Source organism: Ranitomeya imitator, chromosome 6 (assembly GCF_032444005.1).
Source record: "Ranitomeya imitator isolate aRanImi1 chromosome 6, aRanImi1.pri, whole genome shotgun sequence".
In the NCBI taxonomy this organism is placed as follows: domain Eukaryota; kingdom Metazoa; phylum Chordata; class Amphibia; order Anura; family Dendrobatidae; genus Ranitomeya; species Ranitomeya imitator.
In genome coordinates this window covers 199,038,466-199,053,988 of record NC_091287.1, presented here as the reverse complement: position 1 = coordinate 199,053,988, position 15,523 = coordinate 199,038,466, and the positions used below count along the sequence as shown (strand labels likewise).

The 15,523-nt window shown below is 43.0% G+C and overlaps 2 protein-coding genes across 2 annotated transcripts in view; both read left to right on the top strand.

The window, feature by feature from the left end:
• Positions 1-15,523, top strand: part of TRIO (trio Rho guanine nucleotide exchange factor) — a 2,940,676-nt gene that overhangs the window by 946,681 nt on the left and 1,978,472 nt on the right.
• On the top strand, positions 2,238-5,624 carry LOC138642329 (uncharacterized). The gene is made up of 2 exons (XM_069730427.1): positions 2,238-3,777; positions 3,870-5,624. Exons 1-2 carry the CDS (start codon positions 3,587-3,589, stop codon positions 4,876-4,878), a joined length of 1,200 nt encoding a protein of 399 aa, XP_069586528.1. The 5' UTR covers positions 2,238-3,586; the 3' UTR covers positions 4,879-5,624.

Genomic DNA, 15,523 nt, shown 5'->3' with positions numbered 1-15,523 from the left:
ATTAAAAAAAAACTTTCCCCAAAAAATTACATTTTAGCCCACAGTTTTGTATTTTCCCGAGGGTAAGAGGAGAAATTCGACCCCAAAAGTTGTTGTTCAATTTGTCCTGAGTACGCTGATACCCCATATGTGGGGGGGGGGGACCACCGTTTGGGCGCATGGGAGGGCTCGGAAGTGAAGGAGTGCCATTTGTAATGCAGACTTAAATGGAATAGTCTGCAGGCGTCACATTGCGTTTGCAGAGCCCCTAATGTACCTAAACAGTAGAAACCCCCCACAAGTGACCCCATAATGGAAACTAGACCCCCAGGGAACTTATCTAGGTGTGTTGTGAGAACTTTGAACCCCCAAGTGTTTCACTACAGTTTATAACGCAGAGCCGTGAAAAAAAAAAAAAAAAATTCCCCACAAAAATTATTTTTTAGCCCCCAGTTTTGTATTTTTCCAAGGGTAACAGGAGAAATTGGACCCCAAAAGTTGTTGTCCAATTTGTCCTGAGTACGCTGATACTGCATATGTTGGGGTAAACCCCTTTTTGGGCACTCGGGAGAGCTCGGAAGGGAAGAAGCACTGTTTTACTGTATCAACGCAGAATTGGCTGGAATTGAGATCGGACGCCATGTCGCGGTTGGAGAGCCCCTGATGTGCCTAAACAGTGGAAACCCCCCCAATTATAACTGAAACCCTAATCCAAACACACCCCTAACCCTAATCCCAACGGTAACCCTAACCACGCCTCTAACCCTGACACACTCCTAACCTAATTCCAACCCTATTCCCAACTGTAAATGTAATCTAAACCCTAACCGTAACTTTAGCCCCAACCTTAACCCTAACTTTAGCCCCAACCCTAACAGTAGCCTTAACCCTAGTCCCAAACCTAACCCTAGCCCTAGCCCTAACCCTAGCCCTAACCCTAACCCTAACCCTACCCCTAATGGGAAATTGGAATTAAATACATTTTTTTAATTTTTCCCTATCTAAGGGGGTGATGAAGGGGGGTTTGATTTACTTTTATACCCGGTTTTTTAGCGGATTTTTATGATTGGCAGCCGTCACACACTGAAAGACGCTTTTTATTACAAAAAAATATTTTTTGCGTTACCACATTTTGAGAGCTATAATTTTTCCATATTTTGGTCCACAGAGTCATGTGAGGTCTTGTTTTTTTGCGGGACGAGTTGACGTTTTTATTGGTAACCTTTTCGGGCACGTGACATTTTTTGATCGCTTTTTATTCCGATTTTTGTGCGGCAGAATGACCAAAAACCAGCTATTCATGAATTTCTTTTGGGGGGGGCGTTTATACCGTTCCGCTTTTGGTAAAATTGATAAAGCAGTTTTATTCTTCGGGTCAGTATGATTACAGCGATACCTCAGTTATATCATTTTTTTATGTTTTGGCGCTTTTATACGATAAAAACAATTTTATAGAAAAAATAATTATTTTTGCATCGCTTTATTCTCAGGATTATAACTTTTTTATTTTTTTGCTGATGATACTGTATGGTGGCTCGTTTTTTGCGGGACAAGATGACGTTTTCAGCGGTACCATGCTTTTTATATCCGTCTTTTTGATCGCGTGTTATTCCACTTTTTGTTCTTCGGTATGATAATAAAGCGTTGTTTTTTGCCTCATTTTTTTTTCTTACGGTGTTTACTGAAGGGGTTAACTAGTGGGCCAGTTTTATAGGTCGGGCCGTTACGGACGCGGCGATACTAAATATGTGTACTTTTATTGTTTGTTTTTTTTTATTATTTAGATAAAGAAATGTATTTATGGGAATATTTTTTTTTTCATTATTTAGGAATATTTTATTTTTTTTACACATTTGGAAAAAATTTTTTTACATTTTTTACTTTGTCCCAGGGGGGGACATCACAGATCGGTGATCTGACAGTGTGCACAGCACTCTGTCAGATCTCCGATCTCACTTACAGGACTGCAGGCTCTGTGAAGCCACCTCCCTCCCTGCAGGACCCGGATGCCGCAGCCATCTTGGATCCGGGCCTTGCTGCAGGGAGGGAGGTAGGCAGACCCTCGCAGCAACGCGATCACATCGCGTTGCTGCGGGGGGCTCAGGGAAGTCCGCAGGGAGCCCCCTCCCTGCGCAATGCTTCACTGTACCGCCGGCACATCGCGATCATGTTTGATCGCGGTGTGCCGGGGGTTAATGTGCCAGGAGCGGTCCGTGACCGCTCCTGGCACATAGTGCTGGATGTCAGCTGCAATAGGCTCCCCCCGTGAGCGCGGCCGATTGCTATGACATACTATCCCGTCGGTGGGCATACGGGCCCACATCGACGGGATAGTACGTCTAATGTCAGAAAGGGGTTAAACCTTTTTTCCTCCAAACGCAGAGGATGCCCCCTTGTCCCTGTTTCAGGTCTATGATTAAAAAGATCATCAGAAAGGTCTTTGTACTGTCCCCCCATATATTTATACATTAAAATAAGATCACCCCTTAGTCTTCATTTTTCCAAACTAAATAGCCTTAAGTGTAATAACATATCTTGGTATTGCAGACCCCCCAGTCGTCTAATAGCCTTGGTCGCTCTTCTCTGCACCCGCTCTTGTTCAGCTATGTCTTTCTTATACACCGGAGACCAGAACTGTGCACAGTATTCTAAGGCCGCCGTCACACTTGCGAGTTTTACGGACGTAAGAGCGCAGAAACTACGTCCGTAAAACTCGCATAACATACGGCACAATGATTCTCTATGGGTCTAGTCCTATCAGCCGTATATTACGGATCCGTAATATACGGCGTTCTACGGCCGCACAAAATCGCAGCATGCTGCGTTTGTCAGCGTATAGCGCAAAAAATACGCCAATGCAAGTCTATGGGAGAGCGTATAATACGGAATGCATACGGACCATGCGTGTGCATTGCGAGAAATACGCAACTTACAGGCAGATGTCCGGAAATGTCCAAAGGCGTCAATCAGGCAGGTGAGACATGCTAATTAGCTGAAAAAGCCAGACAGTGAACCCGGAAGTCTGCTGCACGCCTCCACGGAGTGATATTCAGCATGGCAAACATTGTCAATACGGACATGCTGATAATTTTGGTCCAAGAGAGGCCTGTCATATGGGACCAAAGAGACCCAAATTATGCCAACAGGGCACAAAAAGAGGCTGCATGGAGGAGTGTGTGTGGGTCCCTCTTCCCACATTATGACCAGCAGCCACGTGAGGCACAGCGACAGATAAGTAAGTACACCCATGTTGGAAATGTAATGCTCTTGTGAAACAGCAGGCCTTTACTACTTTGAATTTCTCATCAAGAATGTCTTAAATATTCATGAAAGAACTAGAAAGCACACCAGTAGATACATGGTGTTGTACCTGATAAAAGGATTTCATGAATGTTTTAAATAGGTGTCCCTTACTAACAGTGTTTCCCATTAATTGTCCTTTCTGTGATAGAGGTTAGGGGACTCTGTCCTTGTGGCCTTGCTTCATAATTGTGTGTTTTGTTTTCAAATTTAAAATTAAATGTGCTCCTCAAATGCCTATTTGTATGCTTCACTAAAATCTGTGTATTAAATTTCACCATGTGTGAGCAATCTGCATAATGGTGTAATGAATGTGTGTTTTTTTTTTTTTTGTTTTTTAGTGGGTGATGTTACAACAAGGTGGCGGAGTATCCGTGACCAGTATAGGAGGGAGAGGCAGCAGCGGGAGAAAAGTGGAGTCGGGGCACCTCCTAAAAAAAAAAAATACATATATTTCGCCCGCCTAACCTTCCTTAACCCCAGCATGGACCTCAGGCCGTAAGTACAAACATCACTCACTGTTTTTTTTTTTTTGGGGGGATAGAAAATTTCTTTAAAATTGTGACAAAATTTTTTGTTTTATTTTTCAGAACTCAGTCTAACCTCACTGACAGGGAGACAGGGTCTGAGTCAGAGCTGGTCATTGACCCAGTTGGGGAAGGTGAAGAGGTGGCTGGTCCATCTGCTGCTCCCTCAGGCTCCATCCCTCATAGATCCGCCACATCTGGCCAGGCAGCTCCATCTGCATCACAACCACACCCAGAGGCCCCAGAGTTTTCATCTTCCGCCGCAGCATCATCATCAGCTGCAGCACCACCACCTAGCCAGGATGAGCCTGGAAATAGCAGCAGCCCAACTGTTGCCCTGGATCCATCCCCACAGGCTGCAGTCAGACCACAGCGTTCACGCCGCAGGAGAGAGCTGATCCAAAGCCGCCGAAACGTTGATGCCGGGGTCATGAACTATTTGGCACGGGTTCGAGAGGATGATGGGGAGGAGGGATTTACAAGGAGCCTTTCCCAGTACTTAAGGTCCATAGAGCGGGAGTTGAGGCTGCGTTTGAGAGGGTGTTTTCAGATCCTTATTGACGCATGCACCCCCCCAAATAACCCATACAATCTATTGCAGATGATTGAACAGTGGCAGATGTCACCTGAAAATATTCTTCGGCCTCAAAGATTACAAGGCCTGGCTGCTCAACAAGGATCTGAAGCACCCCCTCAACGTCAGCCAACACCTCAACCCCAAACAACAACGAACCCACAATGGCAAACTCATCAACATATGGCTGGATATCATCAACCATCCCAATATGGCCACTTGTCCTCACCTAGTGCTGGAGGCTGGTCCCAACCTGGGTATGGACAATATGGTCATTTTGGGTTGGGATATGATTCCCGGACATATGGTCAGCAACAGCAGGGGTATGTCCAAAATCCTCGGCCCACTCTTCAAACTTACCAGCATCATAGCTGGGCTAATGTCCCTCAGGCCACTACAACATCTGCACAGGGTGCTGGACAATTGGGCCTACAAAGGCCACCTGATGCTGACCCTGAGCAAGCTACATCTCCTGCACCAACCTACCAGGACTTGTAATTTTTTTTTATGTTTGTTTTTGTTAGTTATTTTTTCCTTTTTATTTTTTGGAGGTTTATATTTTTTTAACCAGAATATTGGTTTAGATTGTGCATAAATAACCGTCTTACTTGTGGATTTTGGACATAATGTTGTTGCCACTAAAAAAAGGCAAATTTGTGGCCTAAATCTGGTTATGGGCCCAAAAAAAAAAACCCATAACAAATGGTATGCAGTAAAAAGTTATATTAATACCAATCAAAGTCTGGATGCGCTCGAATCATTCTTCCATCACACACACATGATATGCTGACAACCATATGTGAAATAATTAAATACAACAGACAGAGTTTAGAAATTGGTTAACACATACTTCATAGATCAAAATAATTAAACATGCAAAAATGCATAGTCTTGCCAGGGAGTAGCACCTTGAGGAGTCAAAAAATAATTTGTAAAGACATCACAAACTTTAAGACCAGAAAGTGGACGGCGCGAAGGAGGGACATATGGGGTAGGCCTACTAACATTGGTCATGAGGTGATCTTCAAAATGTGGAGAGGAACAATCATGTATTCTTGTGAAATTATGTACAATTACACAGGCTTTGATCACTTCATTGATTGTATCCTCACTCAGCTGGATGGCAGACTGAAGAACACGCCATTTGGCAACAAGAATCCCAAAGGCGCACTCAACCAGTCTACGTGCCCTTGCAAGTCTCAAATTAAACACCCTCCGCCGGTGGTCAAGGTTGCGCCTGGGGTAAGGCCTCATGACGTGCCTCGTCAGTTGGAAGGCCTCATCTCCAACAAAAACAAAAGGCAGTGCTTCCGCATTGGAGCCTGGGAGTTGTTGTGGTGGTGGGAGGTTCAACTGGTTGTCACGTAGCCGCCGACCCATTATGGACGAATTGAAGACCCTAGAGTCTCCAGTTCGCCCATAGGCACCAATGTCTACAATTATAAACCGGTAGTTACTGTCAGCAACTGCTAACAGAACTACAGAGAAAAACTGTTTGTAATTGTAGAATTGGGAACCAGAGTTCGGCGGCTTACGCACCCTGATATGTTTCCCATCCACAGCTCCAATGCAGTTAGGGAAGTCACAAGTATTTTTGAAACCAGTGGCGATTTTGAGCCAATCCTCCTGTTTGGGCTCAGGCATCACAACTTCCTGAAGTTTCTGCCATATTTGGGAACAGGTTGTCCTAACAATGCATGAAATTGTTGACCGCCCAATCAGAAACTCCAGGTGTAGACCCGCATAGGACAAGCCTGTGGACAGGAAGCTGAAAGACAAGAAAAATGTAAAAAAACCATTAACATGATGACTACGAAAACAGGAATAATCAAAAGTGTATATTTCATTTCCTAGGACATGATTTCCAATCGAAAAAGGTTAATTTTACTATCTTAAAATAATAGCATATTAACAACATTCTTTTATATGTGCTTGTGGCTTCATGTCCAAGTTAAGTTAATGAAACATAGTAGGACACCACACAGTTTAGAACAAACAAACAAAAAACAGTATGGGCGAATGTGGAATACATACCGTAAGGTAAGGAGCATACGCTCCTCAGCAGAGATGGCTTTTCTCATCCAGGTGTCCTGATAGGTGAGGCCAGGACGTAAGATCTCCAACAACATGTCAAAAGTCCTGATGGACATGCGACTATACAGGTAAAACTTGTCAGGATGTGCCCTCAAAGCTGAATATAGTCTCTGGAAATGTCCTTTACTCTGGCGTTGGGTCAATAGAGGATGGACCCACAATCTTCGTCTCCTCCTTCGCGGATCAACATTGACCGGATATGGCTGTCCAAAGCGACGAGACAACACCCAGTGAAGCAACACCCGCTGAGTTGTGCTTAAATACACATGGTCAGACATGTTTGTAAGTTCCAAGCAACACACCCAAAATATGCTAGAGAACATATAGGGCAGATGGGAGGGGTCCACCTGTTGTCGAGGGCTTAAATAGTGTGTTTAATGATGATTTAAATGATGTGCAGGCCAGAAAATCGTTAAATGTCCATTTTGTGAGGGTGCGTGAAAAAAACGCAATACGGATTACATACGGAATACACACGCACAAGCACATGCGCAAAATACGCGACCACACCTAAGAAACACAGTAACTACGGAAGTCGATTACGGAGACATTGTGGCGTATTGAACGCGTAGTACGGACGTATAATACGTTCCGTATTGTCTTACGCCAAGTGTGACGCCGGCCTAAGTGTGGTCGAACTAGTGACTTGTATAGAGGTAAAATTATGTTCTCCTCATGAGCATCTATGCCTCTTTTAATGCATCCCATTATTTTATTTGCTTTTGTAGCAGCTGCCTGACACTGGCCACTGAATATGAGTTTGCCATCCACCCATACACCCAGGTCTTTTTCATTGACGGTTTTGCCCAGAGTTTTAGAATTAAGAACACAATTATACATCTTATTTCTTCTACCCAAGTGCATGACCTTACATTTATCCCCATTAAAGCTCATTTGCCATTTATCAGCCCAAGCTTCTAGTTTACATAAATCATCCTGTAATATAAAATTGTCCTCCTCTGTATTGATTACCCTGCAGAGTTTAGTGTCATCTGCAAATATTGAAATTCTACTCTGAATGCCCCCGACAAGGTCATTAATAAATATGTTAAAAAGAAGAGGGCCCAATACTGACCCCTGTGGTACCCCCACTGCTAACCGCTACCCAGTCCGAGTGTGCTCCATTAATAACCACCCTTTATTTCCTATCCCTGAGCCAGATCTCAACCCACTTATATACATATTTTCCCCTATCCCCATTATTATCATTTTATGTATCAACCTTTTGTGTGGCACCGTATCAAAAGCTTTTGAAAAGTCCATATACACTACATCCACTGGATTCCCTTGGTCCAATCCGGAACTTACCTCTTCATAGAAACTGATCAAATTAGTCTGACATGAACGGTCCCTAGTAAACCCGTGCTGATACTGGGTCATGAGGTTATTCCTCTTCAGATACTCCAGTATAGCATCCCTTAGAATGCCCTCCAGGATTTTACCCACAGTAGAGGTTAAGCTTACTGGCCTATAATTTCCGAGTTCAGTTTTTGTCCCCTTTTTGAATATTGGCACCACGTTTGCTATACACCAGTCCTGTGGTACAGACCCTGTTATTATGGAGTCTTTAAAGATTAAAAATAATGGTCTATCAATGACTGTACTTAATTCCTGCAGTACTCGAGGGTGTATCCCATCCGGGCCCGGAGATTTGTCAATTTTAGTGATTTTTAGACGCCACTGCACTTCCTGCTGGGTTAAGCAGGTGACATTTATTTGGGAATTTTTATCACTAGTCATTTTGTCTTCCATGGGATTTTCTTGTGTAAATACTGATGAAAAAAAGTCATTTAGCAAATTGGCCTTTTCCTCATCCTCATCCACCATTACACCCAGACTATTTTTAAGGGGGCCAACACTATCATTTTTCAGTTTCTTACCATTTTTGTAGTTAAAGAATATTTTAGGATTATTTTTACTCTCTCTGGCAATGAGTCTCTCTGTCTCAATCTTTGCTGCCTTGATTTGCTTTTTACAGAATTTATTTAATTTGTTGTATTTATTTAATGCCTCCTCACTACCTACTTCCTTTAATTCTCTAAATGCTTTCTTTTTGTCACTTATTGCGCCCCTTACAGCTCTATTTAGCCATATTGGTTTCTTCCTATTTCTAGTACCGTATGTTTATTCCCATACGGTATATACTGTGCACAGGTCCTATCCAGGATGCTAATAAATGTCTCCCATTTTCTTTGTGTATTTTTGTGTCTCAGGATATCGTCCCAGTTAATTGCACCAAGATCCTCTCTCATCTGTTTGAAATTTGCCCTCCTGAAGTTTAGTGTCCTTGTAACCCCTCTATTACACATCTTTTTAAAGGATACATGAAAACTTATTATTTTGTGATCGCTATTTCCAAAGTGACCCCCAACCCTTATATTTGCTATGCGGTATGACCTGTTAGTTAATATTAGGTCCAGCAGTGCCCCCCTTCTTGTTGGGTCCTGAACCAGTTGTGAAAGGTAATTGTCTCTCATAGTTGTCAAAAACCGATTACCTTTGCTGGAACTGCAGGTTTCCGTTCCCCAATCTATTTCAGGGTAGTTGAAGTCCCCCATAATAATGACTTCTCCTTGAGTCGCTGCTTCATCTTTTTGCTTTACGAGGATATTCTCTATTGCTTCCATTATTTTTGGAGATTTATAATGCAAATAACACAATATAACTCAATAATATCACTCAAATAACAATATAACTCAAATTCAAATTAGCCTGTTATAAAGCAACACCAATTGTGAATTAATTTCTCCTGCTGTTGTGCAAATGGGACAGACAACAGAAATGATACCCAATTAGCAAGACAACCCCTATTAGCAAGACCATTCCTCTGTTCTTATCCTTTTTGGATGATGATGTTTTCGTCACTTTTTGCATTTTGTTAGTGCTCTCACCCCTAGTGGTACTGTACGGTAGCATGAGGCAGTGTTTACAATCCACAGAGGTTGCCCAGGTAGTGCAGCTCATCCAGGATGGCACATCAATGCGAGCTGTGGCAAGAAAGGTTTATTTATCTGTCAGAACAGTGTCCAGAGTGTTGTGAATTCCGTTCTTGGTTGTAAGTAGTATTTTTGTGAGTTCTGTTCTTGGGCTCCTCCTGTGGTCTTTAGTGGTATGACTGCTTCTTGGATTTAGCTTCTCAGCTGTTTCCTTTGATTGTCTTTTGGGCTCGGCTTTATTAGTCTGGCCTTAGCCCTCATTCAATGCCAGTTGTCAATTGTCTCTGCCTGGAGTCATTGCTCTTTGGATTGTCCTGACACTCTGACCAAGTTCTACAAAGCTAAGTCCTTCCATGTCCTTTGCTGTTCACTTATTGTGGACTTGTTGTTTTGTACTGTCTTGTTTTTTGATCATTTGTCCAGTTTATCAGTATGGATCTATTTAGCTAAACTGGAAGCTCTGGGCAGCAGAGTTTGCCCTCCACACCTTTAGTTAGGTGTGGAGATTCTTGCATTTCTCTGCGGTGGACTTTTTCTAGTTTTTTTTCTACTGACCGCACAGAGCTCTTTTCTGTACTTTCCTTTTTAGCTAGAAGTGGCCTCCTGTGCTCAATCTTGTTTCATACTACGTATGTCATTTCCTTCTCCTCTCACAGTCATTACATGTGGGGGGCTGACTTTCCTTTGGGGATTTTCTCTGAGGCAAGATAGTTTTCCTGCTTCTATCTTTAGGGGTAGCTAGCTCTTAGGCTGTGACGAGTTGCCTAGGGAGCCTTAGGAGCAATCCACGGCTGCTTCTAGTTGTGTGTTGAGCTTAGGGTCTGCGGTCAGTATAGATACCACCTGCTCAGAGTTAGTCTCATGTTGCTCCATAATCACCAGACCATAACAGTACAACTGGTCACAATTGAACTGAATGCCTCTCAAAAGAAGGAAAAGAAAAGGAGTTTTGAGTCATTTTTTTTTCTTGGGTTTGTTTTGTCTTTTTTTTTTCCTCTTGATTTCTGGGTGATTCTGGATTTGGATGCAGACATGGATGTTCAGGGGTTATTTTCTCTTGTGGATCAGCTGGCTGCAAGAGTACAGAATATCCAAGATTTTGTTGTTTAGACTCCGGCCTTAGAGCCTAGAATTCCTACTCCGGATTTGTTTTTTTATGGGGATAGATCTAAGTTTCTGAACTTTAAAAATAATTGCAAATAGTTTTTTGCTCTGAAGCTCCGTTCCTCTGGTGATCCCATTCAGCAAGTAAAGATTGTTATTACTCTGCTACGTGGCGATCCTCAGGACTGGGCATTCTCTCTTGAGTCAGGGAATCCGGCATTGCTTAATGTAGATGCATTTTTTCAATCGCTCGGATTATTGTATGACGAACCTAACTCTGTAGAGCATGCTGAGAAAACACTGTTGGCCCTGTATCAGGGTCAGGAAGCAGCAGAGCTATACTGCCAGAAATTTAGAAAATGGTCTGTGCTCACTGGATGGAATGAGGACGCTCTGGCAGCCATTTTCAGGAAGTGTCTTTCTGAAGCCCTTAAAGATGTTATGGTGGGGTTTCCCACGCCTGTTGGTTTGAGCGAATCTATGTCTTTAGCCATTCAGATTGATCGACGCCTGCGTGAACGCAGGGTGGTGCACCATATGGCAGTGTCCTCTAAGCAGAGTCCTGAATCCATGCAATGTGATAGGATTTTGACTAGAGCGGAACAGAGGGGATACAGACGTCAGAATGGCCTGTGTTTTTACTGTGGTGATTCAGCTCATGCTATTTCTGATTGCCCTAAGCGTATTAAGAGGGTCACCAGATCTGTTACCATTAGTGCTGTGCACCCTAAATTTCTCCTGTCTGTGACCCTGATTTGCTCATTGTCATCTTTTTCAATGGCATTTGTGGATTCAGGCACTGCTCTGAACTTAATGGACTTAGAATTCGCTAGGCGCTGTGGTTTTTCTTTGCAGCCTTTGCAGAGTCCCATACCCTTGAGGGGGTATTGATGCTACACCATTGGCCAAGAATAAACCTCAGTATTGGACTCAGCTGACTATGTGCATGACTCCTGCACATCAGGAAGATTGCCGTTTTCTAATGTTGCATAGTAACAAAGTAACATAGTTAGTAAGGCCGAAAAAAAGACATTTGTCCATCCAGTTCAGCCTATATTCCATCATAATAAATCCCCAGATCTACATCCTTCTACAGAACCTAATAATTGTATGATACAATATTGTTCTGCTCCAGGAAGACATCCAGGCCTCTCTTGAACCCCTCGACTGAGTTCGCCATCACCACCTCCTCAGGCAAGCAATTCCAGATTCTCACTGCCCTAACAGTAAAGAATCCTCTTCTATGTTGGTGGAAAAACCTTCTCTCCTCCAGACGCAAAGAATGCCCCCTTGTGCCCGTCACCTTCCTTGGTATAAACAGATCCTCAGCGAGATATTTGTATTGTCCCCTTATATACTTATACATGGTTATTAGATCGCCCCTCAGTCGTCTTTTTTCTAGACTAAATAATCCTAATTTCGCTAATCTATCTGGGTATTGTAGTTCTCCCATCCCCTTTATTAATTTTGTTGCCCTCCTTTGTACTCTCTCTAGTTCCATTATATCCTTCCTGAGCATCGGTGCCCAAAACTGGACACAGTACTCCATGTGCAGTCTAACTAGGGATTTGTACAGAGGCAGTATAATGCTCTCATCATGTGTATCCAGACCTCTTTTAATGCACCCCATGATCCTGTTTGCCTTGGCAGCTGCTGCCTGACACTGGCTGCTCCAGGTAAGTTTATCATTAACTAGGATCCCCAAGTCCTTCTTCCTGTCAGATTTACCCAGTGGTTTCCCATTCAGTGTGTAATGGTGATATTGATTCCTTCTTCCCATGTGTATAACCTTACATTTATCATTGTTAAACCTCATCTGCCACCTTTCAGCCCAAGTTTCCAACTTATCCAGATCCATCTGTAGCAGAATACTATCTTCTCTTGTATTAACTGCTTTACATAGTTTTGTATCATCTGCAAATATCGATATTTTACTGTGTAAACCTTCTACCAGATCATTAATGAATATGTTGAAGAGAACAGGTCCCAATACTGACCCCTGCGGTACCCCACTGGTCACAGCGACCCAGTTAGAGACTATACCATTTATAACCACCCTCTGCTTTCTATCACTTAGCCAGTTACTAACCCATTTACACACATTTTCCCCCAGACCAAGCATTCTCATTTTGTGTACCAACCTCTTGTGCGGCACGGTATCAAACGCTTTGGAAAAATCGAGATATACCACGTCCAATGACTCACCGTGGTCCAGCCTATAGCTTACCTCTTCATAAAAACTGATTAGATTGGTTTGACAGGAGCGATTTCTCATAAACCCATGCTGATATGGAGTTAAACAGTTATTCTCATTGAGATAATCCAGAATAACATCCCTCAGAAACCCTTCAAATATTTTACCAACAATAGAGATTAGACTTACTGGCCTATAATTTCCAGGTTCACTTTTAGAGCCCTTTTTGAATATTGGCACCACATTTGCTATGCGCCAGTCCTGCGGAACAGACCCTGTCCCTATAGAGTCCCTAAAAATAAGAAATAATGGTTTATCTATTACATTACTTAGTTCTCTTAGTACTCGTGGGTGTATGCCATCCGGACCCGGAGATTTATCTATTTTAATCTTATTTAGCCGGTTTCGCACCTCTTCTTGGGTAAGATTGGTGACCCTTAATATAGGGTTTTCATTGTTTCTTGGGATTTCACCTAGCATTTCATTTTCCACCGTGAATACCGTGGAGAAGAAGGTGTTTAATATGTTAGCTTTTTCCTCGTCATCTACAACCATTCTTTCCTCACTATTTTTTAAGGGGCCTACATTTTCAGTTTTTATTCTTTTACTATTGATATAGTTGAAGAACAGTTTGGGATTAGTTTTACTCTCCTTAGCAATGTGCTTCTCTGTTTCCTTTTTGGCAGCTTTAATTAGTTTTTTAGATAAAGTATTTTTCTCCCTATAGTTTTTTAGAGCTTCAATGGTGCCATCCTGCTTTAGTAGTGCAAATGCTTTCTTTTTACTGTTAATTGCCTGTCTTACTTCTTTGTTTAGCCACATTGGGTTTTTCCTATTTCTAGTCCTTTTATTCCCACAAGGTATAAACCGCTTACACTGCCTATTTAGGATGTTCTTAAACATTTCCCATTTATTATCTGTATTCATAATTTACATGATGATGTTGTACTGGGTTTTCCATGGTTACAAGTACACAATCCAGTGCTGGATTGGAAATCAATGTCTGCGACTAGTTGGGGTTGTTAAGGGGTACATAGTGACGTTCCTCTGATGTCTATTTCCTCTTCCCCCTCTTCTGATGTTCCTGAATTTTTGTCGGATTTCCAGGATGTATTCGATGAGCCCAAGTCCAGTTCCCTTCCTCCACATAGGGACTGTGATTGTGCTATTTACTTGATTCCTGGTTGTAAATTCCCAAAGGGCCAACATTTCAATCTGTCTGTACCAGAGCATGCCGCCATGCGGAGCTATGTTAAGGAGTCTTTAGAGAAGGGGCATATTCGGCCGTCTTCGTCACCATTGGGAGCGGGATTCTTTTTTGTTGCCAAGAAGGATGGCTCCTTAAGACCCTGTATTGATTATCACCTTCTTAATAAGATCACGGTCAAATTCCAATATCCTTTGCCTTTGCTCTCTGATTTATTTGCTAGGATTAAGGGGGCTAGTTGGTTTACCAAGATTGACCTCCGAGGGGCATATAATCTTGTTCGTATTAGAAAGGGTGACGAATGGAAAACTGCATTCAATACACCCGAAGGCCATTTTGAATATTTGGTGATGGCTTTCTAATGCTCCTTCTGTGTTTCAGTCCTTTATGCATGATATTTTCAGCAATTATCTTGACAAATTCTTGATTGTGTATTTGGATGATATTTTGATTTTTTCTAATGATTGGGAGTCTCATGTGAAGCAGGTCAGGATGGTGTTCCAGATCCTTCGTGATAATGCTCTATTTGTGAAGGGGTCTAAGTGCCTATTTGGAGTTCAGAAGGTTTCTTTTTTGGGGATTATTTTTTCTCCTTCGTCTATAGAAATGGATCCTGTTAAGGTCCAAGCCGTTCATGACTGGATTCAACCCACATCTGTGAAGAGTCTTCAAAAATTTTTGGGCTTTGCTAATTTGTATCGCCGTTTCATTGCTAACTTCTCTAGTGTGGTTAAACCCCTGACCGATTTGACTAAGAAAGGCGCTGATGTGACTAACTGGTCCTCTGAGGCTATTGAGGCTTTTCTGGAACTTATCGCCGATTTACTTCTGCCCCTGTCTTGCGTCAGCCGGATGTTTCTCTTCCTTTTCAGGTTGAGGTTGACGCTTCTGAGATTGGGGCAGGGGCCGTTTTGTCACAGAGGAATTCTGATGGTTCCTTGATGAAGCCATGTGCCTTCTTTTCTCAGAAGTTTTCGCCTGCGGAACGCAATTATGATGTCGGCAATCGGGGGTTGTTGGCTATGAAGTGGGCATTTGAGGAGTGGCGTCATTGGCTTGAGGGAGCCAAGCACCGCATTCACAAGAATCTGATTTACCTTGAGTCAGCCAAGCGGCTGAACCCTAGACAGGCTCGGTGGTCCCTGTTTTTCTCCCGTTTTGATTTTGTGGTCTCGTATCTTCCTGGATCTAAGAATATTAAGGTGGATGCTCTCTCTAGGAGTTTTTTGCCTGATTCCCCTGGTGTCCTTGAGCCGGTTGGCATTCTTAGGGAAGGGATGACTTTATCTGCCATCTCCCCTGATTTATGGCGGGCGCTTCAGGAGTTTCAGGCTGATAAGCCTGACCGCTGTCCTGTGGGGAAGCTGTTTGTTCCTGATAGATGGACAAGTAAGGTAATTTCTGAGGTCCATTGTTCTGTGCTGGCCGGTCATCCTGGAATTTTTGGTACCAGAGATTTGGTTGCTAGGTCCTTTTGGTCGCCTTCCTTGTCGCGGGATGTGCGTGCTTTTGTGCAATCCTGTGGGACCTGTGCCCGGGCTAAGCCTTGCTGTTCCCGTGCTAGTGGGTTGCTTTCATCTTTGCCCATTCCGGAGAGGCCTTGGACGC

Bases quoted from the DNA above. Each gene is read 5' to 3' on its own strand.
- LOC138642329 (XM_069730427.1), top strand. From the start codon at position 3,587: ATGAATGTGTGTTTTTTTTTTTTTTGTTTTTTAGTGGGTGATGTTACA. The intron at 3,778-3,869 runs GTAAGTACAAAC...TTTATTTTTCAG, and splicing joins CCCAGCATGGACCTCAGGCC to AACTCAGTCTAACCTCACTG.